The sequence below is a fragment of the Neolamprologus brichardi genome, chromosome 2, assembly GCF_056152115.1.
Source record: "Neolamprologus brichardi isolate AB-2024 chromosome 2, ASM5615211v1, whole genome shotgun sequence".
NCBI classification, from domain to species: Eukaryota; Metazoa; Chordata; class Actinopteri; order Cichliformes; family Cichlidae; genus Neolamprologus; species Neolamprologus brichardi.
Genome location: NC_142105.1, coordinates 14,779,516 through 14,805,216, shown reverse-complemented (window position 1 = coordinate 14,805,216; position 25,701 = coordinate 14,779,516). Strand labels below are relative to the sequence as shown.

General features: G+C 46.6%; 2 protein-coding genes across 6 annotated transcripts; one reads left to right on the top strand and one right to left on the bottom strand.

Annotated features, from left to right (window-relative positions):
- Positions 1-6,416: 6,416 nt before the first annotated feature.
- LOC102786705 (rho guanine nucleotide exchange factor 37-like) lies at positions 6,417-22,371 on the bottom strand. Of its 5 annotated transcripts, none has more exons than XM_087847436.1 (16): positions 22,353-22,371; positions 17,260-17,456; positions 16,960-17,058; positions 15,636-16,090; positions 14,469-14,598; positions 13,835-13,982; positions 13,544-13,743; positions 13,337-13,467; positions 11,986-12,090; positions 11,375-11,488; positions 10,830-10,999; positions 10,606-10,753; positions 10,400-10,528; positions 9,414-9,609; positions 9,076-9,245; positions 6,417-8,379 (listed from the first exon to the last, which is right to left on the bottom strand). In XM_087847436.1, the coding sequence occupies exons 4-16, from the start codon at positions 16,077-16,079 to the stop codon at positions 8,161-8,163; spliced, it is 2,304 nt and encodes a 767-aa protein (XP_087703562.1). In that variant the 5' UTR covers positions 16,080-16,090; positions 16,960-17,058; positions 17,260-17,456; positions 22,353-22,371; the 3' UTR covers positions 6,417-8,160. The 5 variants fall into 5 exon arrangements, with proteins under 5 accessions (XP_087703562.1, XP_035767632.1, XP_006781970.1 ...); XM_035911739.2 differs by lacking the exon at positions 22,353-22,371 and adding an exon at positions 18,269-19,375; XM_006781907.3 differs by lacking the exon at positions 22,353-22,371 and adding an exon at positions 18,458-19,375.
- On the top strand, positions 22,164-24,174 carry LOC148106102 (uncharacterized). Its single transcript, XM_087847445.1, has one exon. The coding sequence runs from the start codon at positions 22,770-22,772 to the stop codon at positions 24,087-24,089; it is 1,320 nt and encodes a 439-aa protein (XP_087703571.1). The 5' UTR covers positions 22,164-22,769; the 3' UTR covers positions 24,090-24,174.
- Positions 24,175-25,701: the final 1,527 nt, after the last annotated feature.

Sequence of the window (25,701 nt, the reverse complement as noted above, 5' to 3'; positions counted from 1 at the left end):
GTGGCGGGGCGCGGTCTGCAGTGCCGCTCCGCTGTATGGGAGTCGGACGCACCTGAGCGGCACCCGCAATCACGCCTCGCTGCCTTAAAGTCTGTGCTCTCTCTGCTGTTGTGTTGGTCTGTGTCGGGCTGTGAGCTGAAAAGCTACAGCCGGCTGTATGCGTACAACAACCGTGTGTGAAAAGCGGTCAATAAAGAGATGCTGAAAAGCGTGTTCATGCAAACATCGTCGGGTCTGCCGTGATATGTTTACAATGGGACTTCTGGTCCCGAACCTCTGCGCACAGCGCTTGCAAATCGGGGCTGTACAAAGTCCCTTTCATCTTCACGCAGGACTGTAAGCTGTCATCTGTGAGGCGTGAGCTGTGTTTGTTTTTAACATAGTTCACGGTGGAGAACAGCTGCCAACATAATATGGATCCGAAGATCCATAATTGGCCTACCTGGTATGGGCTCAAAATGTGGTCATAAATATTTTGTACTTGTAAATCGGTTTTGTACTTGTAAATTAGGATTTGTATGTGTAAAAAAAATTTGTGTGTGTGTAAAAAAGATTTGTATGTGTAAAAAAAATTTGTGTGTGCGTAAAAAAGATTTGTATGTGTAAAAAAAATTTGTGTGTGCGTAAAAAAGATTTGTATGTGTAAAAAAAATTGTGTGTGCGTAAAAAAGATTTGTATGTGTAAAAAAAAATTTGTGTGTGCGTAAAAAAGATTTGTATGTGTAAAAAAGATTTGTATGTGTAAAAAAGATTTGTATGTGTAAAAAAGATTTGTGCGTGTGTAAAAAAGATTTGTGTGTGGACTTAGCCAAAAAAACCCTGCAAGTTACAAGTACGAATTTTGACCCTATTTTTCTTCCTTTCATCTGATTGGTCAATGTCATGTCAATCACAAATGTAACAATCCAACCAGAGAACAGATGGGTTTGGCTGTCGGAGGGGCGCTTTTTTGAACTGCAGGTCCTTGAAGGGTAATACAGGTTGAAGCTGGAGGATCTCTATATAAATATCCGATAGCAGCTAGGTCCCCAAACTTTCAGTTGCTGTTGAAAGGATAAAGTTGTGGTATATCAGTGGTTAGAAATACCATTATTACTTTAGGATTAGTTTACCACAAAGTCAGGGCTGACCCGGGACCATTGCTGTGAGTCACAGTGCGCAGCATAAAAGTCCTTTCACATCTGACGCAGGATGTGCTGCTAATGCTAACTGCTAACTAAAAGCAAAGGATCCAGAATTTGTTGCTGGCTGCTGAGCTCTGTGGGTTTTTGCAGCAGCTCTACCTGTACTAGATGCACCTGCTCCTTGTCTTTTCTATCTCTGACTTTATGTCCTCTACAAGAGTTTGTTTTTTTTGCTAGTTCTTCAAATGTTCAATAAAAACATCTATTGCTGATTCATAACGAAGAAAGCTTTGTAATGAAGACTGTCATTTCCAAAACACTGCCCGCCCCCACCCCGCGGTCCGCAGCGCTGTTGAAAAGGCTGTAGAAGTCCCTATATTAAACACGTCGACCTGTGACACAAAAATCACCAAACTCGGACGACCACAGACTGTTTTCCTTCGTGGTGATGAAGGAAAACGCTGGGTTGGCATGTAAAAGGGCATTTATTCCCTTCAAAGACCTGCAGTTCAAAAAAAGCGCCCCTCCGACAGCCAACCCATCTGCTCTCTGATTGGATTGTTACATTTGTGATTGACATGACATTGACCAATCAGATGAAAGGAAGAAAAATAGGGTCAAAATTCGTACTTGTAACTTGCAGCGTTTTTTTTGGCTAGGTCCACACACAAATCTTTTTTACTCACGCACAAATCTTTTTTACACATACAAATCTTTTTTACGCACACACAAATTTTTTTTACACATACAAATCTTTTTTACGCACACACAAATTGTTTTTACACATACAAATCTTTTTTACACACACACAAATTTTTTTTACACATACAAATCTTTTTTACACACACACAAATTTTTTTTACACATACAAATCCTGATTTACAAGTACAAAACCGAGGAGGAGGAGAGGAGAAAAGTGCGACCGCCTTCGTCAAGAGCAAGAGCAGAAGGATAGTCTCTGTCTGTGTCCGTCATGTTGTGTTGCTCTTGCCCTTTCTCACTACTATCATTATTCGTGTCAGCTGTGTGCTCCTACGTTCCTTGTTAGTTCCGTGTCGCGTCGTCCATCATGGCTGTGTCTCCCTGTGGGTCTCCCCATGTCTTAGTTTAGCATTTCCCAGTGTAGTTTATTCTTTGCATATCTTGCACGCCTGCAATAAAGCAGTGTTTTGAGTTCCCTTTTTTTCTCCGCGTATGAGTCTGCATTTGGGTCCTCTCCTGCCTGCACACAGCTGTTTCATGACATAAACTAAAATACAAATATCAACGTAACCAGAGCTCAGAACATGCTGGGCAGAAAAGGTGAAAAACAAAAACTAAGTGAACACAACATGCAGAGGAGCTCTAATCCTCCTGCCTCCTCCAATAGCCAAACCCATCTGTTCTCTGATTGGATAGTTAAATTTGTGATTGACATGACATTGGCTAATCAGATGAAAGGAAGAAAAATAGGGTCAAAATTCATGCTTGTAACATGAGTGCAGAGTTTCACACCTAGTCCACACACAAATCTTTTTTACGCACACACAAATTCTTTTTACAAATCCTGATTTACAAGTACAAAATATTTATGACCACAATTTGAGCCCATAATATTTTTAACTTGGGTTAAGAGAGTGATGAAAGGGTGTTTATGAAAATACCAAAGTTTATGTTTGGGTATTTCTGTACTGAAAAAAAATATTATGCAGCTACGAGTGAGAGAGTGTACCGCCCTAATTGTAATCTATACAATTAGTATATATTGATTGTATATGCATGCGCCACTTGCCCACAAAATGGGAAATGGTTTGGCATGGAAACAGCCTCGAAGATGCTTATTAAAAATATACTGCTCCATGTTATTGCTTGAGCACGAGTCTTTATTCAAGAACCCAACACAACACTCTGCTGTTTTTATTCAGTTCATTTGAACTCTTTGGTGTGCTCCCTATCAGCTCACACTCAGCGTCAGGGCAAGAAGTTTGTAATTTGCCTCTGTAACGATGTAAAAGAATGAACATGGTTTTGTTGTGGTTAAATTCCTGTTAAACTTGGGATCGCAACCATGGGTTTATTTTGAAAGATTTGATTTTAAAACCTTTATTTTGAAAATCTGCAATGGAAGTCTGCTACTGGTAAGCTGGTTTTCCCTAAGCTTATCCCGTTAGAAATCCATGGTTATTCATGTCCCATGTTATTGCAGAGACCCACAAAAGGGGAATAAACCATGCCTGAGCTCTACCCATCTTGAGTCCAGAGAGTTTTACTCATACAGCACCGGACATATAGACTGAGTGGAGTTACACCTCCACCATAAACAGAAATCAGCTGTTACAGCATGGTGTAAGAAGGTGGAGGAGCTCTCCGTGGCTGTAGCAGCACATTTTGATGCTGTGATCAGCTGACCTGTTCAACAACACAGAGTTACAGAACAGTCCTTATGTTTAAATCCAACGGTCTTCTTCCTCCCTGTGCTCTTTCTTCCCCCTCTCTCCATCTCATGCTGTGATCCAGCAGCTGGACCTTCAGATCACACACACACTGAGACAAACACACACACCAACAGTTTGTGTGTTTGCTGATGTTTGCTGAGCTCCTCCCTTTATGCCCGATCCTCTTCTGTAGCGCTGAAGTACTGCAACTTTATTAACATCGGCACCGTGAACACCATTAACCTCTGAGTAATGTGCTTTAAAGATGCATAAATTAAAGGTTTCACCTCTGTGGGACATCCCTCAGTGATCAATAAACCAACAGGGTTTAGGATCAAGACGTTTAGACGTTAAACCTAAAGCAACAAGCCTGTTTTGACAATGTAAGGAGGAGCAAGAACAGATGTTTGTGTACAAAGGTTTGGGGTAAAACGTTTCAGGAAAAATAAATAGTAAAGTACAGATACCTGAAAGTTCTACACAGGTACAGTAATGAAGTACCTGGGTGTTCACTGATGCTCTTTACAGGAAGACTGAGAGCAGACTCCACCTGCTGAGGAGACAGAGGACGTGGTTCTGAGGGTGGCGTCAGCCATGCTGTGTGTTAGCGTTATCGACTATCAGTTGGATAAGCTCATCAGGAAGCCCACACACACACTAACACACACACACATGAAGCTGGAGAGGTCCAGTTCTGTCACAGGTCCTTCCTCCCCGTTAGATTTCATAACCATCACTGGTTATGAAGTCAATAAATACCAACATCCTGCTGGTATTTGCACAGTTTCTCCATTTCCTGTAGTTAGTGTGTAACTAGTCCTGTACAGTCTCTTATTCCTTACTTCTGTGTGACTCCATTTGAGTGTCACCGTGCATGCAGAAGGATGGACAATAAAGGATACTCCTCTCTCTCTGCACCACTGTGCTGACAAAGATTTAAAAAAGGTGGAGGTAAAGGCACCGGCTAGTTTTGAACTCAACATATCCAAGCTTCAGAGTCCAGTCGTGTTTTCTGGAGACTGAAGTGACCGTGAGGGTGTGCTAAGGTATCAGCTACACCACCTAATCAGTAACAGCCAATCAAAATCCTAGAAATTTCCCCTGCACTAAATCTGGAGCTCCGCCTTCCTGCACAATCTGTTAGTACAGTGACCTCACAGCAGCCATGTTATTGGTCACATGATGTCATTAAAATGCTCCAAAACTCTCAAGCAGCACAAACACGATGCTGAGGTGCAGTTCGGGTGAAGCTAGCAGCTACACCCACCTGTGTCACCATCCACCTGTCAGTTGGAGAGACCACGCCCCTAATAATGCAAACCTTAAGCCTTTCATTGTTATGCCGATGACTGCCAAATTTATTTGCCACTAAAACACAAGGATGGCATCTCCATAAAACCTCTCTTAACATGTCTAGATGAAATTAAAACTTGGTTGGCTCTAAACTTTTTAAATTTTAATGAAAAGAAAACAGAAGTGTTGGTGTTTGGACCCAGTGGTCCCTGTGAGTCCTCCTCTGTTGTTTTAGGATCCCTGGAAGTCTATTTTAAACCTGTTGTTACAGACCTTGGTTTTAAGTTGGACAGTGATTTTAAATTGGACAACCAAATCAGAGCAGTGGTGAAGTCCAGTTTTTATCATTTAAGGCGACTGGCAAGAGTAAAATCTTTTCTTTCGAGGCAGCATCTTGAAACAGTGATCCATGCTTTTATTTCTTCCCGCCTGGACTACTGTAACTCACTTTATGTGGGGGTCAGTCAGTCTCTCACGTCTGCAGCTGGTTCAAAATGCGGCTGCACGACTCCTAACAGGAACTCGAAAAAGAGAGCATATAACCCCCGTGCTAGCCTCTCTGCACTGGCTGCCTGTGTCTTTTAGAGTTAATTTTAAACTTCTTATGTTTGTTTTTAAATGCCTCCACAGTCTTGCCCCGCCTTACCTCTCTGAGCTTCTTCATCCCCACATACCCTGTCGGTCTCTCAGGTCAGCTGACCAGCTGCTCCTGGAGGTACCGAGATCCAGGAGGAAGCTCAGAGGGGACAGGGCCTTCTCTATTGTTGCTCCAAAATTATGGAATAATTTGCCCATGCACGTTAGAGAGGCCCCTTCACTGTCCACTTTTAAATCATGTCTTAAAACCCACTTTTATTCCTTGGCTTTTAACCTCAGCGAGACTTAGTTTCTCTTTTAATTGAAGCAGTTATTTAATGATTTCACTCTTCTTTTATTTGGTTTTTACTTATATCTTATGTAATTTTATTTTACAGTTCCAATGTACAGCACTTTGTGTCAACTGTGGTTGTTTTAAAGTGCTTTATAAATAAAGTTGATGAATAAATAAAGTTGATGATTAATATAATTTAAACAGGTGAGGTACAGAAACATCCTTACCTGGACAGCTGTTATATTTGTCTCTGAATTCAAACAAAGTCCAGTAAAATAAAAATGTGTCATCTGCATATAATGACTTTTCTTTTTCCTCTTATCTTTATTCTGTACAACACAGGGTTAAGACAGCTGTTATGAAGGAGTAAATTATCTATGGAGACCAATGCTGTTCCTGTATCAGGCTGTTTATTTAACACTAGCGTGTATGGGGACTGCTGCCTCTGCTGGACACCAGAGGAACTGCAGCTTCCTGTTTCAGCTTGTTATTCAGTAGATGGCAAAAACTTGTAGGCTGTGTGCAAATGTGCACACTGATGATGATGATGATGCATGAACAAGAACAGCTGTGTCTCCAGATGTTTAACTGTAAAAGGGGCTGAGTGGGTGTGGACCCCACAGCTTCGTAAATCATCACAAATATTCAGGTGCTTCTTCTCACAACTAACATCTGATTATGAAATGATGCAACGCCACAAAAAAGTTTTGAGTTTAGTTTTATTGAAGCCACACTCTCTGCTGCTGCTCAGCCTCCCACCTGCTGTGTGACTGAGTTCAACATCACAACTGTGGCAGCTCAGCAGAGGTCACGAGGCTCTGCAGCATCGAGGAAACAGAATGACTCAGCAGGACCGACTGAGCAGCAGGTTCATGAAACCACACAGAAACAAAACAGGAAGTACACACTGTGGCCACGATTACCAAACACACATACACACACACGGTTAGTCTGATCATGCACACACGCTCCGAGTCTCTGCCTCCCTCTGGTGGTGAAAATGAGAACAGCATTCGAGGAAGATGCTGACCTGGTTTCTGATCAGACAGAAAAAGCCAGAAATGTTCCCTCTGTGGTTTCCATGTGTGTATGGGTTCAAATATCTACTTCCTCCACATAGGGAACGCTGCAGCTTCATCTGCACGTCTGTGGAATTAAAACTTCCCAAAATAACTGAGGAATGAACCACTCCCCTCATCCTAAACCGGGCTCTGAGGAGGGGAAATCAGGTAAATGTTCTCAGGCTGAGGTTTCAGTCCATCTGACTAACCCTGAGGACATCTGGTATTTTAGGAGAGAAGCATCCTCCTCCTCCTGACATTCAGCCTGATGGGAACAGCTGAGCAGCTCTGACTCTCGGCCTCCCTCCCTCTGCTCCACGCTCACAGCAGCTGAGGGTGCTCAGCCCCACAGGAGGAGGCCAGGAGTCTGTGATGCTCAAACATTCAAGCTGTTGTTTTCTGCAAAACTACTGGAGCTCAGCTTCCTGTTTTTGACCTGAGAGCCAATCAGGAGGCTCAGAGATGCTTTCAAATGATTCTGACCCAAAAGTGCGGGAATCAAGAAATGCTGCTGCAGCTTTAGTCCGGCCGAGCAAACGCCACAGATGTGACCCGCGCTGCCTGAGCCATATCCATAGCAACAAGCATCGTCAGGTGAATGTGAATGCAGGAGGAGGTTATTCTGTCCTGACCCATTTCACTCCTACGTAAAACTCTGGAATCAAAGTACAACAAAATTTAAATCCGCTCATAGGCAAAGCAGAAACTGCCGCTGTCCTTCGCCCCTCTCCCAGCTCCTCCTCCTGCTGAGTCTTGTTCTTCCTCGGCCTCGGAGACGTTTCACATTTACATCACATTACTCAGTCTGAGATGATGAGAGCGCCGTGTACCTGTCAGCTCTGCTGCAGGTGAAGAGGGTTCACACACACACACACACACACACACACACACACACGTTACAGTTAGCTTGAGAGAGCTCACACCCTGCATGTATGCAGCATCACTCTGAGGTTCATGGGAAATGAGCGCTTCACCGTTCAGCAGCCATGAAAATCGTCCTTCATCTTAAAAACAACTTTGTGTCCTCGCCGCACACCGAACATCGTCCAAATGTTCAGGCTGTTTGAGGTGACACGCCGTCAGAGCTTCATGGCGTTACAGATGCCATCTTTGAAGAGCATTCTTGGATGATTGTGCATGTTAGTGCAGAGATCACTACAGACCAGTAAACCTTCATTATTAAAGCTAAAGTCAGTAAACTTCATTTGCTGCTCCTGAAGCTTCGATCCTGTGCACGCTGCACAGGAAGTGGAAGCAGGAAACGCCACAGGAGAAACTTTACACTTCCATTCGTAAACTGGATAAAGTGGCAGGATTAACACTGAGACTGTAAACAGCTGATCCTGGGAGGCTCTTCCATCCATCCTCTCATCTGCACCAGCTGCAGTTTCCACCCCCTAAAGGAAGAAGCCAGGGTTCGGGGGCAGCCCCGCTCCCACGGGCATGATTGCCAGGTAGTTGGAGGGCACGTAGCCTCTCTGACCTCCTCTGACCTCCACCAGGCTCCACTCGGGGCTCCCTCGTTTGTCGTGAGGCTCCAGGACACGAACGGGTTCTCCGGCCCGGAAGGAAACTTCGTGTTTCGATCTAGCCGTGAAGTCGTAGGCGCCCACAACCTGGAAACATGAAAAAAAAGCAGCATTTAACACGTGATCCACGTGAAGGCTGTTACTGGGTGGACCAAACACTGTAAACACTGACAGCTTAGACAGGATCCAGCATCAACAACAAGCTGCCTGTCTTTAAATCACCTGCTCAGGTAGAGCCGGTCTGTGTCACATTACTGTTCAGGAGCAGACCGCCGAGAATCCGGCGCTCCATCAAGCAGCGTATCAACGCCTACGAGGATGTGACAGCATCACATTTGCTGTGCACAACAACAAATTCAGTCTTACTGTCGTGACCAGAGCCATCCTCTGTGCTGCTGCATGCTGGGACGGCCAGTAACAGGCGGAGCTGGACGCTGTCAAGGTGGAGAGGAGGGTGTTGTCCAAGACAAGGACAACACCTCCCACCCTCGCCACAACGTGCTGGCCAGTCACAGGAGCAAACACAGTCAGAGACTGACATTACCTATAATGCACCACTGAACGACACAGAAAGTCATTCCTGCCCGTTTGTACATATCAGAGCGAACTTTGTAACATGTTGTATTATTTAATTAGTTCAGTCTGTTCTTATTATCTCGGGGCGACTGTCGGGATTATTAAAGTATTCTGACTGCAGCTGGATGATCAACCTGCAGTCCTGCGCTGGTGGACAGCACGTGGCCTCCGTCTCCTGGACAGTCTAATGCAGAGGAATTCAATTACCTGGAAGCAGGGCTGACTCATGGGCAGTGGGGCATTGCCCGCCGGGCTGTAGGAGTGTCTTCTGCGTGTGGTCACATCTTCTGTCAGGCTCGGGTGTGGTGAAGGGGGCGGGTCGTCTGTTGGCTGGTGATAGCGAATGAGTTTCGAGGCAGCAGCGTAGCCTCGCTTCCCTGCGTGAAGACGTAAATATAGTTTAACATTCATTTGTTCACAGTGTCAGACTAACCCGGTTTGCACAGCTGCTCGTCTGTTTCAGTTGCAATAACAGCGGCTCACCAGCAGATGGCGCCACAGTTCTTCCTCTCAGGTTTTAGTGCAAATGTCATAAAAAGTCTCACCTCCTGCATCGACCAGCCACCTCCTTCTGTCTCCACGGCTGTCGGCCTCGCTGATCACCGCCACCAGCTCGCCCTTAGTCAAGTTCAGGTCCAGGTCCCGGGTGCCCACGACCGTGCTCATCACCTGGAAGATCTTTCCAGAGCCGTGCTTATCCGTTAGCTGCTTCAGACGGCGCTGAGAGGACGGGCTGAGAGGCTGAAAGACACGAGCAGACGTCAGATCTCAGAGAGGGCAGAGCTGCTGAATTACTCACACGTGCTCAAATTTACCTGGAAGGTGTTCAGAAATGAAAACAATGACTCAGAAAGAGACACTTCTGGTTCTGCAGCTGCAAAGTTGAAGAACCAGAAGTGGCACATTCACCGCGTCCTCGTCTCTAACTCGTTATCGCCTGTGATGATGATTCGCCACATTCTTCAGCCAGAACCTTGTATTATAACCTCCAGCTAAGTGTGACATGACTGGAACTTCAGATCTTTACTGGGACCAGCAGCTGAACCAGTTCACACGAAACACGCGGCAGAACAGGAAATACAGGTGGCGTTTTTTTAGACAGATTACTTCAGGAACGATGCTCAACGCTCACACAGCAAACTCCACCGCCCCCACCGAACACCAACAATCTCAGGAAACTGAAGCTCAGACTGGGAGCGTCGGTGTGACACCATCGCGTCGGTGTGACACCATCGCGTCGGTGTGACACCATCGCGTCGGTGTGACACCATCGCGTCGGTGTGACACCATCGCGTCGGTGTGACACCATCGCGTCGGTGTGGTTAAATATTCGGAGAAGGATGTTTGCTGGATGATAAAATCACTGTTATATTTTTTATTCTGACCTCTCAGCAGTAACCAATCAGCTGAAACATGTCAAACATGTCCACATGGTCCACTGTTGCCCATAATGCTCTGTAGCTTACAGTGTAAAGTGCCCTGAGGTGGTTTGCTGCTGTATAAATGAATGAAAGCCGATCTGAACGCTAACCTGGGAATCTGGAGCGTTGAGCTTGTCCTCCACCATTCGACATAAATGCTGCAGCCTCCTCGCTCCTTCCAGCACCGAAGACTCTGCCCACTCCCAGAATGCACCAGGAGAAAGGCTGCTGTGAGGGAGCTGCAGGGAGACACGTGAAGGATGAGCACAGATATCCAACGTGTTTTTGTGCATCAGCCTGTCTGTAAGGACGTCACCTGCTGAGCGAAGCTGTGAAACAGCTGCTCCATGTCTGCTGCGAGATCTCTGTGCAGACAGCTGAACGTCCCCAACGTGCTCCACATCATCTGCAGAGCCAACCCGTTAAACTGAGGGAGCTCCGTCAGGAGCAGTGTGTTCAACGTCCTGTCAGGAGGAGAGGGGAGGAGAGGAGGTCACTCACAGCTCCAACCATCAGGAACCATCAGAAACCAGTTCCCACCTGTACGTGTTGGCCACAGCCTGCTCCTCATAGCTCAGGTTGGGTTTTCCTTCGATCACCCCGTAGTCGAGCAGCTTGTCGAGTCTCTTCCTGATTAGGTTCCTCGGGCCCACCAGGAGGTCCCGGAGAGCACAGAGAGGCTGGTGGATCAGCTTCCTCATCCTCTTCTCCTGGAAGAAGGAACAAAGAACAGATCGACATCAGCAGACTGTCGTTCACTGCATCATCCTTTCACAGGGGGCAAAATATGCATGTCCACCTCTGCAGGCGCTCAGAGACGCAGCGGTCTGTGTCTGACCTCTGATGTTCTGAGCGTGTGCAGAGGAGATCGGAGGTGGGATGCAGGATGCAGACCATCCATCAATCAGAAGCTGTTTACACAGAGAGAAGTCTGTGATGTAATCTGTAAAGTTTGGTGCTGTGTCTGTGATCGCAGCTCATCCTGGATGATCATCTTAATTGGACACGAGCCGACAGGATGCAGTGCTGCGACATTTCCTGCACCTGTAAAGACTGCAGCACCGTTCTCAGAGTTAATCACTCACAAACATCGGGAGGATCCACTGTCGGAGCGCTGTCGTGATCTCCTTGTAGCAGATCGGTGCCTTTTCACCATCCATGTCCAAGTCAAAGTCCTCCGTGCGGCAGGACAGGAAGCCCTGCAGAGCAACCACACACAGCTGAGTGCTTGGCTGTCCAAACACGACTCGCCGCCCTCAGCACGTTATTTTACAAACCAAACATGTACAATCAAACACATCAGAGTGAAGCTGAAACAAATAAACGTTTCTGAGCATTTCTTAAAGTCGGTGTTTGTGCTGCAGACGGAGAGCAGGAGATGTGGGCGGGTCGTCCTCGCTAACGTCTAAACAAGCTAAACAGCAGAGAGATACAAAGAGCTGAGTGTTGGTGTGAAGGACAGAATGAGGAAAACAGAAAGGTACACAAGCATGTGTGTGGCCTCCTGACAGAGACTCACAAACTCATGACTGCACGTCTGTAATTATAGCGTCTGACCGTGAGTCACAGCCTGAAACAGTGACTGCTGCAAATTTATGTTTTACAAATGAGTTTATTCAGGTTTGATGTTTTAGTCACTAAAGTCCACTAAAGCTTTGAAGTCGAAAGCCAAGACAAAGTGTGAGCGTGAGTTTACCTGGAGGTGCTGTAGGTACATCTCCACGTTCTCCAGCAGCTCCAGGATGCCGTTTTCCAAAACATAGAAGAATCCTTCCAGGGCATCAAATTCCTCGTCCACCAGCTGCAAGACATCCAACACGCCAGTCTAAAGAGATGCTCTGAGCTCACACACTGCTGCGCTACATAAACCAGCTGTGTGACACACTGCTTTAAAACGTGTAGTAATGGGGTCAGTGTCAGTAGGAGCCAGAGGTTCAGAGAAGACCTGCTGTTTGTGAGGCGCAGCCAATCAGAAGACATTTGTCTTATAGGAGGAGCACCAGGATGACGCACAGAAGGATTACTGTGAACTGTGGATCATGCAAAGCTGCTCTGGTGGAGTCCAGGAGTGAAAACAGCAGGTTACAGCTCATGCAAAGCCTCAGTCAATCATACACTGTAATGATACATGTGGAAAGATCAGCAGGGGGAGCAGGCTGCAGACAAGAAGTGTCTGATCAGACCTTCCACTCTCCCCAGTGCACAGCTGTGCTTCCACCTAACAGCATTTGGTCGATCAGACCTTCCAGTGGTCACCTGAGCTTCAAACGGGAAGCTCACCACAGCTGAATAACACCACCCATACTTAAGGCCCGGTTGGAGTGGAGCGCTTTACTCACTAGTGTTAGTGTAGCCCGGCTCAGACTGATGCTGATCTCCCTGAGCCTTGCTCTGACGTCTATCTCCATCTCCCTTGTACAATCCGTCTCTGGACCCTTCCCAGATGAGCGTGAGCGTGAGCGAGAGTGAGCACGGTGTGGACTCGGACTGAGCGTGCGTTCCCCTTTTTCCCAGCCCCCTTCTCCCTGCCTCACTCTATACATGTACACATCACCGGTGTTGTAAATAAACCCACTTGTCTGATTGCACAGTTCAGAGTCCAGCAGCAATAAACCTGACAGTAACTTACTGTGAGACATCGATTGTAATTTTTATACTCATGGAGGACGTGTGCTGTACAGTCACTCTGGCTCGGACGTTCACACCTACTGTAAACACAGCAGTGGCCTGGGGAGAGTGGGAGGTCTGATCAGACACTTCCTGTCTGCAGCCTGCTCCCCCTGCTGATCCTTCCACACGTATGATTACAGTGTATGATTGACGGAGGCTTTGCATGAGCTGTAACCTGCTGTTCTCACTCCTGGACTCCACCAGAGCAGCTTTGCATGATCCACAGTTCACAGTAATCCTTCTGTGCGTCATCCTGGTGCTGTCTGACACAAGCTGTTTTAGCTCCTCTTCCTTTAAGACAGCATTCTGCTGATTGGCTGCTCCTCACAAACATGTGGGCGGAGCTTCCTGTGGATGAGGCTCAGGGTTCGGCCTACCTTAGGTTTGAGTCCGGCCTCATGTTTGATCTGCTGACCGAGCCTGGCGGTCTTCTTGGCGATGCTGTGGGTGTTGAGGCGCACGATCTTGTCCTTGATGGTCAGCATTTCCGTCTTCCTGTATTTGTCAGCTAGAAAACACGAGTGACAGTTAAAACCTTCTGCTTTCTCACGGCAACATCCGGCCCCATAAGTCACGCTCCTCACCAACTTCCCGGAAGCGCTTGTATTCGTTGATGCGACAGTTTAAGGCGACAGAGGTGTGAGCGGTCTGCTCCAGCAGGGCGTAGGCCGGGTGGGAGGCGTCGGTGTGCTTCTGGATGGTCTGCAGCAGCAGGGGGTAGCGGGCAATCCGCTGCACGGGCATCACCAAAAAGAAGCTCAGTGACGTGGCATTGACGTCAGGCCTGAAGGTCAAGAGAGACACAAGACTCATCAGTCAGCTCCTCGGCTCTGAGCACTTCCTGTCCAAGGCGAGACGAGGCGCCATAAACTTACGCCGCAGCCTTGATGACTCTGACAACCTCATTCCACAGAGCCTCCTTCTGTTTGTAGCTGTTCTCCACCTCCGTCACATGATTGTAGTGCGCCAGGTACTCCTTATAGGCGGCTTCCATCTCTGATGACAGGCTGAGAAATGAGTCACCTGTCAGCGAAGGAAAACACACCTTTACTCCTTTACAGGAAGCAGCAGAAAGGGAGTTTTAACATTCATCACGGGAAACGGCATTTTCACTGTCTACCTCCCGGGTTTCTCGATGATGATCATCTCGTGTTCATCCAACAAAAACTGTGAGAAGTTAGAGAAACATCAGCTTATCAGACGTCAGAGCGCCACAACGTCTGACTTTAAGGTGGACTTTACATGCTGAGCTGGTCTGTGAAGAAGAGTCTTCCCCGGAACAAAAACAAAGAGGTGACACCTGTGTGATTCAGGAACTCACCTGAGCTGAATCACATTACTCCATCTTTAAATTTGTGTCAATAAAGAAAAAGGATAAGAGTCAGAAAAACAACAAACAACAACCACTTCCTGTTTGACTTCCTGTTTGACTTCCTGTTTACAACGACAGAAAGACTGAAGCTGTGAGGGTGACACATCAAAGTAAAGGTCTGGTGTCAGGTCGCTTACAGAGACTCTGCAGGAAGTCAGGCTCTCCAGACTGAAGCTGCTTCTGGTCCAGCAGGCTCAGGAGACGGCTCGATACGTCGATCACCTCCTCGATGTGCAGAAACATGCTGTCCAGTCCAGCTGGAGGCGGCTTCGGTCAGAGCAAGTGGAGGGGAGACAGGAAATAAGGGTTTTTACCTGATATCAGACACTTCTTTAACCCCAAAGTCTGAAGGTTCCCCATTACAACCCATACGCTCCCATTATAACCCAAATTACCCATTATAACACATTGTGTTCATGTATTTTGAGTATATAAAAACATCTGAGGAACGCTGAAAAAGTGATGGGGATGTGCTGCAGCAGCGTCAGAGCTTGGCTGACCTTTGACCTCTGATAATAAAGGTAGATCTGTGCTCATGCTGGAAAAACGGGGCAGTGGGTGCGCTGGGCGCTAGGAGGCTGAACAATGCACAATCCAGCGGCTCATCTGTCTCACAGAGCCGCCATTCACTCACGCCTTCGCCCTGCTCCCTCGCTGTGTTTCCACAGCTCAGCTCTCCTTGCCCATAAAGCTTGATTTCATTATGTTTTATGAGGCCTCATTTCATTAGCACAGTAATAATAAGCTGTCATTTAACAGTACTAAGCAACAGAACAGGCATAATGAAAAGCAGGTGATAAGAAACCACTGAGAGGGCGCAGGATGCTAAAACCCTCACCTGCTGCACAGGTGAGCAGCAGCTTTACGTTCAGCCACTTTCTTTTTGCTTCTTTGTATTGTCACTATCAGAGTTTGTCACTGTGAGTGTATACACCTCCCTGCATTTATTCACTGCTTATTATTAATCTCTGTCCCCTCCCTCAGCCCTTCTTCCTCCCCAGCTGGATGAGCTCTATGAACAAGTGCTTGTTCTCAGAGGTCCTTTTTGGGGTGTTCTCTGTATTATTATATATTATCATTATTTAGCTTACAATATAAAGCACATTGAGGCCACTGCTGTTGTGATTTGGTGCTATATAAATAAAGCTGAAGCAGTTCTGTATGATTCACAGTCGATAATAATCCTTCTGTGTCTGATCCCAGGGCACAGTGCAGGCCCTAGAGTCGCCCTCCGTCTGAAACAAGCAGTTTGGCCCCTCCCCCTGCTTCCTGCTTCAATGGGCAGGTGTGTTCCTAGGTCCTACCTGTAGCTGCTGCTGCAGGTTGCTCCTGATGGTCACGGTGCTGAGGTGCAGCAGGCGCAGGTAGCTCCTCTCAGACTCCACAAGCTCCTGGATGGCCAGTTGTTGCCTCTGGGCCGCAATCTCCTTGGCTGCTGCCTCCTCCTCCTCGGCCCTCCTCTGGGCCTCTCTGGCCTCCTCTTCCAGCCTCTCCTCTGATAACGAGCTCTCCTCTGAGAAACTGTCCTGAGAGGAGAATCTCCGAGCAGCTTTTCCATCTTCAGGTGGCGCCTCCACCACTACAATCACCCCTGACTCAGGCGTCTTCTCCTCTGAGATGAACTCTTCCCCTCCAGTTTGATCTTTGCTGCTTCCAGCTGTCTGACCTGCAGCTCCCAGAGGAGACCGAGCAGACGAGGCTGGTTTAGGGAGAACCAGTGGGAAGGACAGCCTTCTGGGCACCTCCATGATGGAGATGGCTGTGAAAGAAACAGACTGTCAGGTATTTCATTACATGTCTGAGCATCTTTGCTGTCATCAGTCTGCTCTGGAGCTTGCAGAACTTTACATTCCCTGATGACTGAGAGGACGGCACGCTGTCTCCATGGGAAATAACAGCAAATGACAAAGACTCACACAGACGTCCTCAGCCTGACACAAACAACCAGGTCGCCAAACAACAACTTCAGCTGGAAGGAGAGTTTTCAACCAATCAGCACTCTGCTCACACGCAGCATCATCATTCACAGGAAGAAAAGCACAGAGACGGTTGCAGTCGCCGTACAAACACAGGGCACCTACACGTCATTTAAACTAGTGTACTACACCACTGTTAATCAATATAGATCATCAATAACTAATAAAGATAACTCTGAACTACAGACGACAGAAACTGAAAAAAAAGATTTTCCAGCACACACACATACTGAATAAATGACTGAGGAAGTGTGTCTGCACGTCTTTCAGTTTCCTTGAGAGGTGAAACGTCTGCAAACTTAAGAAGTCCAGACACTTTTCTCCCCGAGCTCCTTAGACTGCGATGACCTGGATGACTGAGAGCTTTCACAGATACTCAGGAAGTGTCCACCCCCCACCCCCACCCCACCCCACCACCAAGGCTGGGACATCTCGGGGGGCACGGTGACCCACAGAGGGGATTACTGATATTTAAAATCCTCAGTCTAAACAGCCCCAAAGCACTGCCTCTGATGGTAAACTCCTTCACCCTCAGTAGAAAACCGATGATTCACAAATAATCCTGATCACCTAAAACCCTCAGACCAGGTCTGAACCGGGTCAGAGCCGTTTTTATGCAGGCGGGGACAAACTGAAGGAAGCACATGCTCACCTTTAACCCCAAAACGCTGCGATCCCCTCAGCTCCGATCCTCACCCAGCTGCAGCATCCTCGCTCACTCCTCTCCCCCGCCGCACTGAAGCAAAGTCTGCTGCAAGGACAACACACAGACAGACACACACTCACAGAGTGTAACTTTTTCCACTGACTCACACACACAGGCTGTGTGTGAGGAAGGGGGATGGGAGTGGAAAAGAAGGTGGGAGGGCTCACACAGGACAACACACACACTCGTGCTGCTGAGTAAGCTGAGTGACTGCAGCAGCTGGTGGGGAGAGGAAGTGGCGCTCACCCAGACAGAAACTGATTGGCTGATAGATCTTCAGACTGAAGGGAAGGACCAATCAGAGGACATGTTGATGAAACGCGGTGGGGTCCAGGCAGCAGAGCTTCAGGCAGCAGAGGCTGAAGTTTCCCTCTCACAGGAGACAAAGTGCTGTGGGTCCTCCTCCCACTCCTGCTCCTCCTCACAGGGATCACTCAGATTCTCTGAGAACAAACAGGGTTTACATTTACATTTAGGTCCTCTCTGACCTCTGACCCTGACAGGAAGTGAACACCACCCCAAACATAAAGACTTTATCCTGTATTAAAGGGTGAGCGAACTGCACATCCAGACTCTAACAGAGCAGTTTTGCCTGACTCGCAGTTCAGAATAATCCTTCTGTATCTGATACTGCTTCATCCTGTGTGTGAAAGAAGCTGCTTTAGCCCCGCCCCCTTCCAGACGTCACTAGAGGGCAGTGCAAACACGGCAGGCCGGGTGGGGTGACCAGGAGCAGTAGGCTGACAGTAAGGGGGATACGTTTAGAAACAGAGAGTCGGATCTGAGGTCTGCAGCACAAAGCAGGACTTCACCTGATCCAGGTAACCCCAGTAACTCCAGGTTTCTGTGAAGGGGGTTAAAAAAATAAACTGATGCTGTGAACCGAACCTGCTCCAGATTAGCGATCAGCGGGTATGAAATCCCCACCCACCAGCCAATCAGATCTCAGGAAAACAACGTCCCCGTTCCTAAGGATCCCTCAGAGCGTCGACACCAGCAGGTCTGAAGTCTGTGTGACTCCGAGTGACACATGTTCATTCTCAGTCACAACTTTGATGTGATTCCTTTTGGGTTCAGTTTCTGTTTCATAACCTTTAACATGCGATTCGGCCCTCACACGCACACGTGCCGCGTTTCTAACGGTTACTGACTTTACAGACATTTATTTGATAAAATGCCTGAATGATGGATGGTTTCCTGTCCAGGCTTCAAACTTTATTAACACACACACTGATGCAGAGCTGCTGACACTGACCTCTGAGTCGTCTTGGTTTTATACTTTATTCTTCTCCTAACATCACTGTGATTGCTCAGATTCCGCCAACTTTCAGGTGAGCGCCCTCGTGCCTGGATCAAGAAAGCCGTGTTCAGTCAGCGGGCTGGTAACCGACCTGATCTCTGACGTCAGGATACCCGGGGAACCGAGAGGGAACGGTGGACTCACCTCGTAGCGCACACCATCGTCCTTCCTCAGTGACATCATCCAGGTCCAAGGGCAGGAACAGCTGACAGAAAGCGCCTCTCACTCGAAGCTTTCACTTCAGTTTATTATTCCACAGACTTGGTGTGCGGCGCAGGTTCACACAGCAGCTGGCTGACAGCAAACATCTGGAACCTTCTCAGCCCGAGCTTCAGCCTGATGACCAGCGTGTCAGCGGGAATAAACAGGAAGACGTTTTCGTGCCGCAGCCCGACAGGCTGACGGGATTCACAGCGGCGTGTTTGGGTGAGTGTGCAGGGCGGGAGCGGCTTATCCTGCTCATAACATCCTCGGAATGTGGGCGAGGAATGCTGCGGGTCCGGACTCGGTCAGCTGATCGGCTGACGGATTCAGGTGTGCTGCAGGAAAAGAAAGGCTTAAAAGTGACGTGACACTTCAGGCATTCACCACCTGCAGAGCAAACACGCTGCTCAGAGTCCAGAGCTCGTACGCTTCGTACCTGGAAAGCTTTCAGAGCCGTGCACATTCCAAGCCGGGATTAGGCCACAACTTCATATTAAATCACAGCAACTATGACAAACCTGAGAGTGAAACATGACACAGACAGGCCTCGTCGCTCCTCACCGATCCGATCGTTCAGCGAGAGGTTTCACTCAGCTGACAACGTCTACCTGTGAGCTTCCTGGGACGGACCTCTACATCAGCAGCAGATCCAGGGTTCCTGTCTCTTCTGCGGTCACACTCTCCTGTCAGGCACGTCCAGTCGCCTGTTTGGGTCCACGGTGACCACGACCGGTGTTCCAGATCTACTGGCGTTTAGATCAACTGGCGTTGGTCGAACAGATGTGTGGCAGTCTTGCGTTTCAGGAGCTGCTACCGACAAATCAGCAAAAACACGCCAAATGTGTCACCTGTGACACTTGTGAGGTTATCTCAAACACACTCCGTCAGTCTTGATGCTGTTGAACAACACAATGTTTAAAAATGTCGCGAGTTTACCTGGTGATATCCTCATGCGCGACGCGATCGCGAAAACAGCAAACAATTAACACCACGCCGATGTTGTTCACAGGACAGCAAGAGTAAACGATCGGGAGACTCTTGCCGTCGTTATCGTTCCCCTCGCACGTTTTATTTCTCCGGTTTCAGCGTTTTTGCTTCACAACTAAAGCGAGCAGTTTACTTTGTGCACTAACATGGACTCGAATCAACCAGCGCCACCTCTGGCCAAGTGCCACAGCCTACAGCCAGATCAACTTGTGACACACATCTGCACCACGTTTGAATTTGTTTCATGCACAACACATTTGTACCTTTCAATTGTCTCTGTTTGTGCGTCATGCAAATAAACCTTTGACAAGAATCCATCCATCCATTCGCTTCCGCTTATCCTTTTCAGGGTCGCGGGGGGCGCTGGAGCCTATCCCAGCTGTCATAGGGCGAGAGGCGGGGTACACCCTGGACAGGTCGCCAGTCTGTCGCAGGGCCAACACACAGGGACAGACAACCATTCGCGCTCACATTCATTCGCACATTCACACCTAGTGACAATTTGGATTATCCAATTAACCTATCCCCACAAGCTGCATGTCTTTGGACGGTGTTGATCCTTTGACAAGAATGAAATGATATAATATATTTATTATTGGCCTACATTTGTACAAAATTCCAAATTATATACACAAAGTCATAGAAATCACCATCCCTGTTCATCATGATTTTAATATTCTCTTTTTCCATAACAATAAAATACGCCTTGGAATATGACACATCAGTATTCCATTAGTGTTGTCACATCACATCCTGTAAGCAGAGTCTGTCTGTGTCTTTTCTCTGGAAATGAATATTTCCAGCCAATATAGGCAATCCATCAACATGGCTGGAGAGTTGGTAGTTATATACAGTCTGTATAAGTGTGGTTAATCTAATGAACATTTGTAAGGAGATGGCAGTTATTGTGAATTTACAGCAGTTACACAGTGATTAGTAATAAACAGCCAGTGAGAGTGAGTGGATTTAAGAAAGTCAGTGACTCAGGTGTGTCGATTGGTTTGTCAACTGTTTATGAGTCTGGAGAAGACGTAGAAATCTTTTTTTTTTTTTAAATCTAAGTTAGGAAGATTCATGTTGTAAAACAAGCACTTTGTGAGAAATGCAAGAAGTACATCTGCAGAAAGCACACAGTTACATTCTGTCCATCATGTGGACAAAATTGAAAATGTTGAACATTGAAAAACTGAGAACGTAGGGCAAGTTCAAAAGAAATGTGTTTGTAAGAACGAAAAACCAAATTGTTCCTGAAAATAGTTATGGAAAGTCTAACTGTTGCATGTCTGTGTTCTACGTGTTGATCTGATGGGAAATAAAGGTGCTATTGTTTTATTGCAGTTTCTTGACGGTTCTGAGTGGATTTACACAGTACGGGTCAAAATGACCCGCAACAAAATCAATGTCATATTTTTTTTTTCAACATAATACAAGGGTTAATTTCCAACACTTGCATATGATCTTCAATTTGTAGCAGATCCACTATCACACAGCAGCTGGAGCAGTTTCAAATGGAGGTCAATCCACTGCTGCCACCCGTGGCCAAGTAGCATAGCCTACTACTAGATTAACTTGTGACACATCTGCACCTGCTGCTATGATCACAATGAGTAGCGGCTGAGAGGCTGCACTTACCCCTGGTACCTCCAAATCTACCCACAAACATGTTGAAAGATGCAATCCCAGCAATGTGGATTGTCAACACTAAAAACAATCAGTAAGCAAAGACAACAGAGATCACTTTTTTCTGTTTATTTAGCACCCACAACATTTGTAGTCGCCTTCTGCACAGGGGAAGTCCACACACACTGTGTGGTACCACTTTCCGCAGAAAGTGCATTCAATCTGCAAGATTAAATGAGATTGTCAGAGTCATTGTCTGACTGTTTATTACTAATCACTGTGTACCTGCTGTACATTCACAGTAACTGCCATCTCCTTACAAATGTTTATTAGATTGACCACACTTATGCAGACTGTATATAACAAGCAACTCTAAAATGTTTGTTCGCAGAGAAAACACACAGACAGACTACGCTAACGACATGTGATGTTACAACACTAGTGACATATTAGTGTCATTTCATTCATGTCAAAGGTTTATTTGCATGACGCACAAACGGACACAACTGAAAGGTACAAATGTGTTCTGCATGAAACAAATTCAAACGTGGTGCAGATGTGTGTCACAAGTTGATCTGGCTGTAGGCTGTGGCACTTGGCCAGAGGTGGCGCTGGGTGACTCGAGTCCATGTTAGTGCACACAAAGTAAACTGCGCGCTGTAGTTGTGAAGCAAAAACGCTGAAACCGGAGAAATAAAACGTGCGAGGGGAACGATAACGACGGCAAGAGTCTCCCGATCATTTACTCTTGCTGTCCTGTGAACAACATCGGCGTGGTGTTAATTGTTTGCTGTTTTCGCGATCGCGTCGCGCATGAGGATATCACCAGGTAAACTCGCGACATTTTTAAACATTTTGTTGTTCAACAGCATCAAGACTGACGGAGTGTGTTTGAGATAACCTCACAAGTGTCACAGGTGACACATTTGGCGTGTTTTTGCTGATTTGTCGGTAGCAGCTCCTGAAACGCAAGACTGCCAAACATCTGTTCGACCAACGCCAGTTGATCTAAACGCCAGTAGATCTGGAACACCGGCCACAGAGTCATGTCACGGCTGACAGAAACCGTCCAATCAGAGAGCAGAGTTCAAGCGGAGCGAGTGAATCACTCAGGAAACTGCTGTGAGTGTCTGTGACAGGCGTCACAGATGTGACACTGCTGATGTCGCTGAGCCGTGACCGTGTCCAGCTGCTTAAAGTGAAGCCACAAAGAAGAAACACAAATTACCTTCATGGATCTTCATCGAGGACCGCGGGGACAGCAGAGGACTCCGCAGCACGAGACTCAGCAAACACCTGAAACACACACGTCTGCCGAAGCACATCAGGCAGGAGACGCACAAAATTAAGTTATTACGAAACTAAGATTCATGTGGCAAAATGGTAACAGAACTGAAGTCCATGGTCAGAGGGCTAAATCAACCCCATCATTTGTAGACTAAACCTGCTGATATTACCAAAGTGTTTACTTTAAGGAGAAAGTTTGGATCTACAACATGAAAGTAATTGAAATAACACAATAAATAAGTCATACAAAGTTTAACATAGATTGAATGAAACTATAACACATAAACTATGTGTTGAAACCATCAGTGTGTTACTGTGAGAGGATGGTGGAAGAACAGTGTATGACCCATTGATCAAAATGGCGGATGTAGCAGGTGGTGTTGCAGACGTAGCTCCGACTTTCAAACGGTCACGATTAAAACCAGAGATATATAAAACAACTGATGGAAGGGTAATTGTAGAGGATGAACTACTTAATTTCCTTGCTGTAAAAATCAAAACTTTAAGTCAGGATGAAATTGTGTTGTTGGCCACGAACACATTTGAATCCGAGGGGATTGAAGCCTCCAAGAAAGTTTTGTTTGAGCTCTGCCCCACTACCTCACAGCGGTGCGTCGGATATAAAGGACAGCATAAAGACGCCAACAATATTAAACTCTGTCTTAAAGTGCTGAATGAGTGTGGGGAGAATATCCCAAGATTTGTATCTCATCACCTGGATGATTTGCCGCCTGTTACATACTCCAGCATGGATGTGTGTTGTCTACTACGGCGAATGGACCAGCTGTGTGCTGAGGTGGGTGCTTTAAAACATGTAGTTAAACTACAGGCGGATGTCTGCGAGCAAGTCATGACCAATGCTGTGGAGGTCGACCACCGTGTGACTGCTCTTGAGTGTCGGCCCGAGGTACCGGCTGAGCCTGTTACGCTGAATGCTCAGGGGTCGGGGACCGCTTCCCACTTTCCCCTGGGGAAACACGCAGAGGAGCGGTGGGGGAGCCGAAGTAAAGGCGGCCCGCGCGGAAGGCAGGAAGCCGGAGCTTTGGCTGCTTCAAGGACTGGGACAAGCACAGTGTCAGCGTTTTGTCCGGAGATGTTGCTACGTGGTCAAGATCGGGCTCCGACGACAGCCTCAGGTCGTAATATGGAAACTACTGCAACGACGGAGGATCCCGTTGAGACAGTGCTTTCTACATGCTCCCCACAATGGAGTAAAGTTGTGAAAAATGGCAAGCCTCGTCACAAGCTGGAGAAGGTTAATGCGGGTTCAGGAATGCATGCTGTTACCACTGGACACAATAAGAGGCCTGGACCTGTATCGATTATTGGCACTGGAGCTGTGAGTACAATCAGAACTGTGAAAACTAAATTGGTGAGCGTGTTTGCCACTAAATTTGCCCTGGATGTAGATGCAGAAACTCTTGCTCTGTATTTGAGAGAGAAACTCAAAAGAGATGTGACCTGCCAAAAAATTGCTGGTAAACGTAGCAGGTTCGGCTCTTTCAAGGTTACTGCTGAATGTAATGATGTGGGTGAAATGTACAATCCTGAACTCTGGCCTGAAGGGGCTCTGGTCCGGCGTTTTTATGAACCTCGTAAGACCGGTACGGTGGTGCCAAGCTCAGGGGATCCAGCAGGGGAGATAACTGCGCCTTTTGGTACCAATGTATCAACATGAAGATGTCTATTAGGATATTATCTTACAACTGTCGTGGTCTACGTTTGGGACAGAGTGCAGGGGACAAAGCTCGACGGATTGTTGTGGACAGTCTGCTTGCAGAATGTGACATTTTATGCTTGCAGGAGACATGGTTGTCCAAACAGGACCTGGGAAAACTTAACTGTCTAAATGCAAGTTTTTTGGGAGTGGGGGAATCAACAACTGATCTCAGCACAGCTATAGTCAGAGGCAGAATACCTGGAGGGGTTGCTGTGCTCTGGGATAAAAAAATAGACCCTGTGATAAAGCCCATTAGACTGGATGTAGACTGGTGTATTGGTATACAATATACACAGAACAATAGTAGTTTTATCATTCTTAATATTTATACTCCCTATGAATCTTGTCAAAATGAGCAAGAATACCTCAGTAGGCTGGCTTTTATTAATGCATTTATTCAAGACAACGATACTTACAGCATATATGTTTTGGGTGATTTTAATGCTGATCTCACAGACAGCAGTTCTCGGTTTGCTAACCACTTAACTCACTTTTGTCAAGTTAATAATCTTATCTTGTCTACCAAAGTGTTACTGCCTGCAGATAGCTATACATACATAAGTGAAGCCTGGCATAGTACATCATGGCTGGACCACTGTATCTGTACAGCTGATGGGCATGCAGCTTTAGCAAACATGACTATTAGGTATGAGGTAACTGTGTCCGATCATATACCTTTTGGTTTTACTGTGAATGTGGAACAAATGCCAGCAACAACTGGGAATAATATTACTAATATTGCTACCAGTGTAAAATTAGACTGGTCAGCATGTAGTGAAGATGATTTCTTAGCTTATCATAGTAATACCGATATACATCTGAACAACATTTCTTTGCCCAAAGAAGCTCTTTTGTGCAAGGATGTCAACTGTAAGAATGCTGTGCATAAACATTTACTCTGCTCCATGTATGATGATATAGTGACTGCTCTGTATGAAAGTGGTACACTGCTTGATAAACAATATAAGCATAAGAAACCTAACATCAGACCTGGCTGGAAAGAACATGTATCCATGTATCATGATGAAGCTCGCATAGCTTATAAATGTTGGGCCATGGCTGGAAGACCTAAACAAGGCCCAGAATTTGAACAGAAAAAATGTGCGAATGCCAGATATAAGTACGCTGTTCGCTTTATAACTAAAAATGAGCAAATGCTGAGAGCAGATTCTTTGGCCAGGAAAATGCTGTGTAATAATATGGCAGATTTTTGGAAAGAGGTGAAAGCTCTTAATAACTGTAAACCATCTCTACCATCAACTGTTGAAGGTGTTTCTGGGGCAGATAACATTGCAGCATTATGGAGACAGCATTACAGTGCGTTGTTTAACTGTATAAAAAGTGATCCATATGAGGACAATCTTGACATGAGTAATGACACAATAAGTGTAGGGACACATGAAGTATATGAAGCCATTCATAGGTTGTCTGATAATAAAGCTTCTGGTTTGGATCGCATCACTGCAGAACATTTAAAACATGCTAGTTTAAGGCTAGCTCCTCTTTTAGCACTCTGTTTCACTGGGTTTATGATTCATGGCATATTACCAGACTCAATGCTGTGTATTTT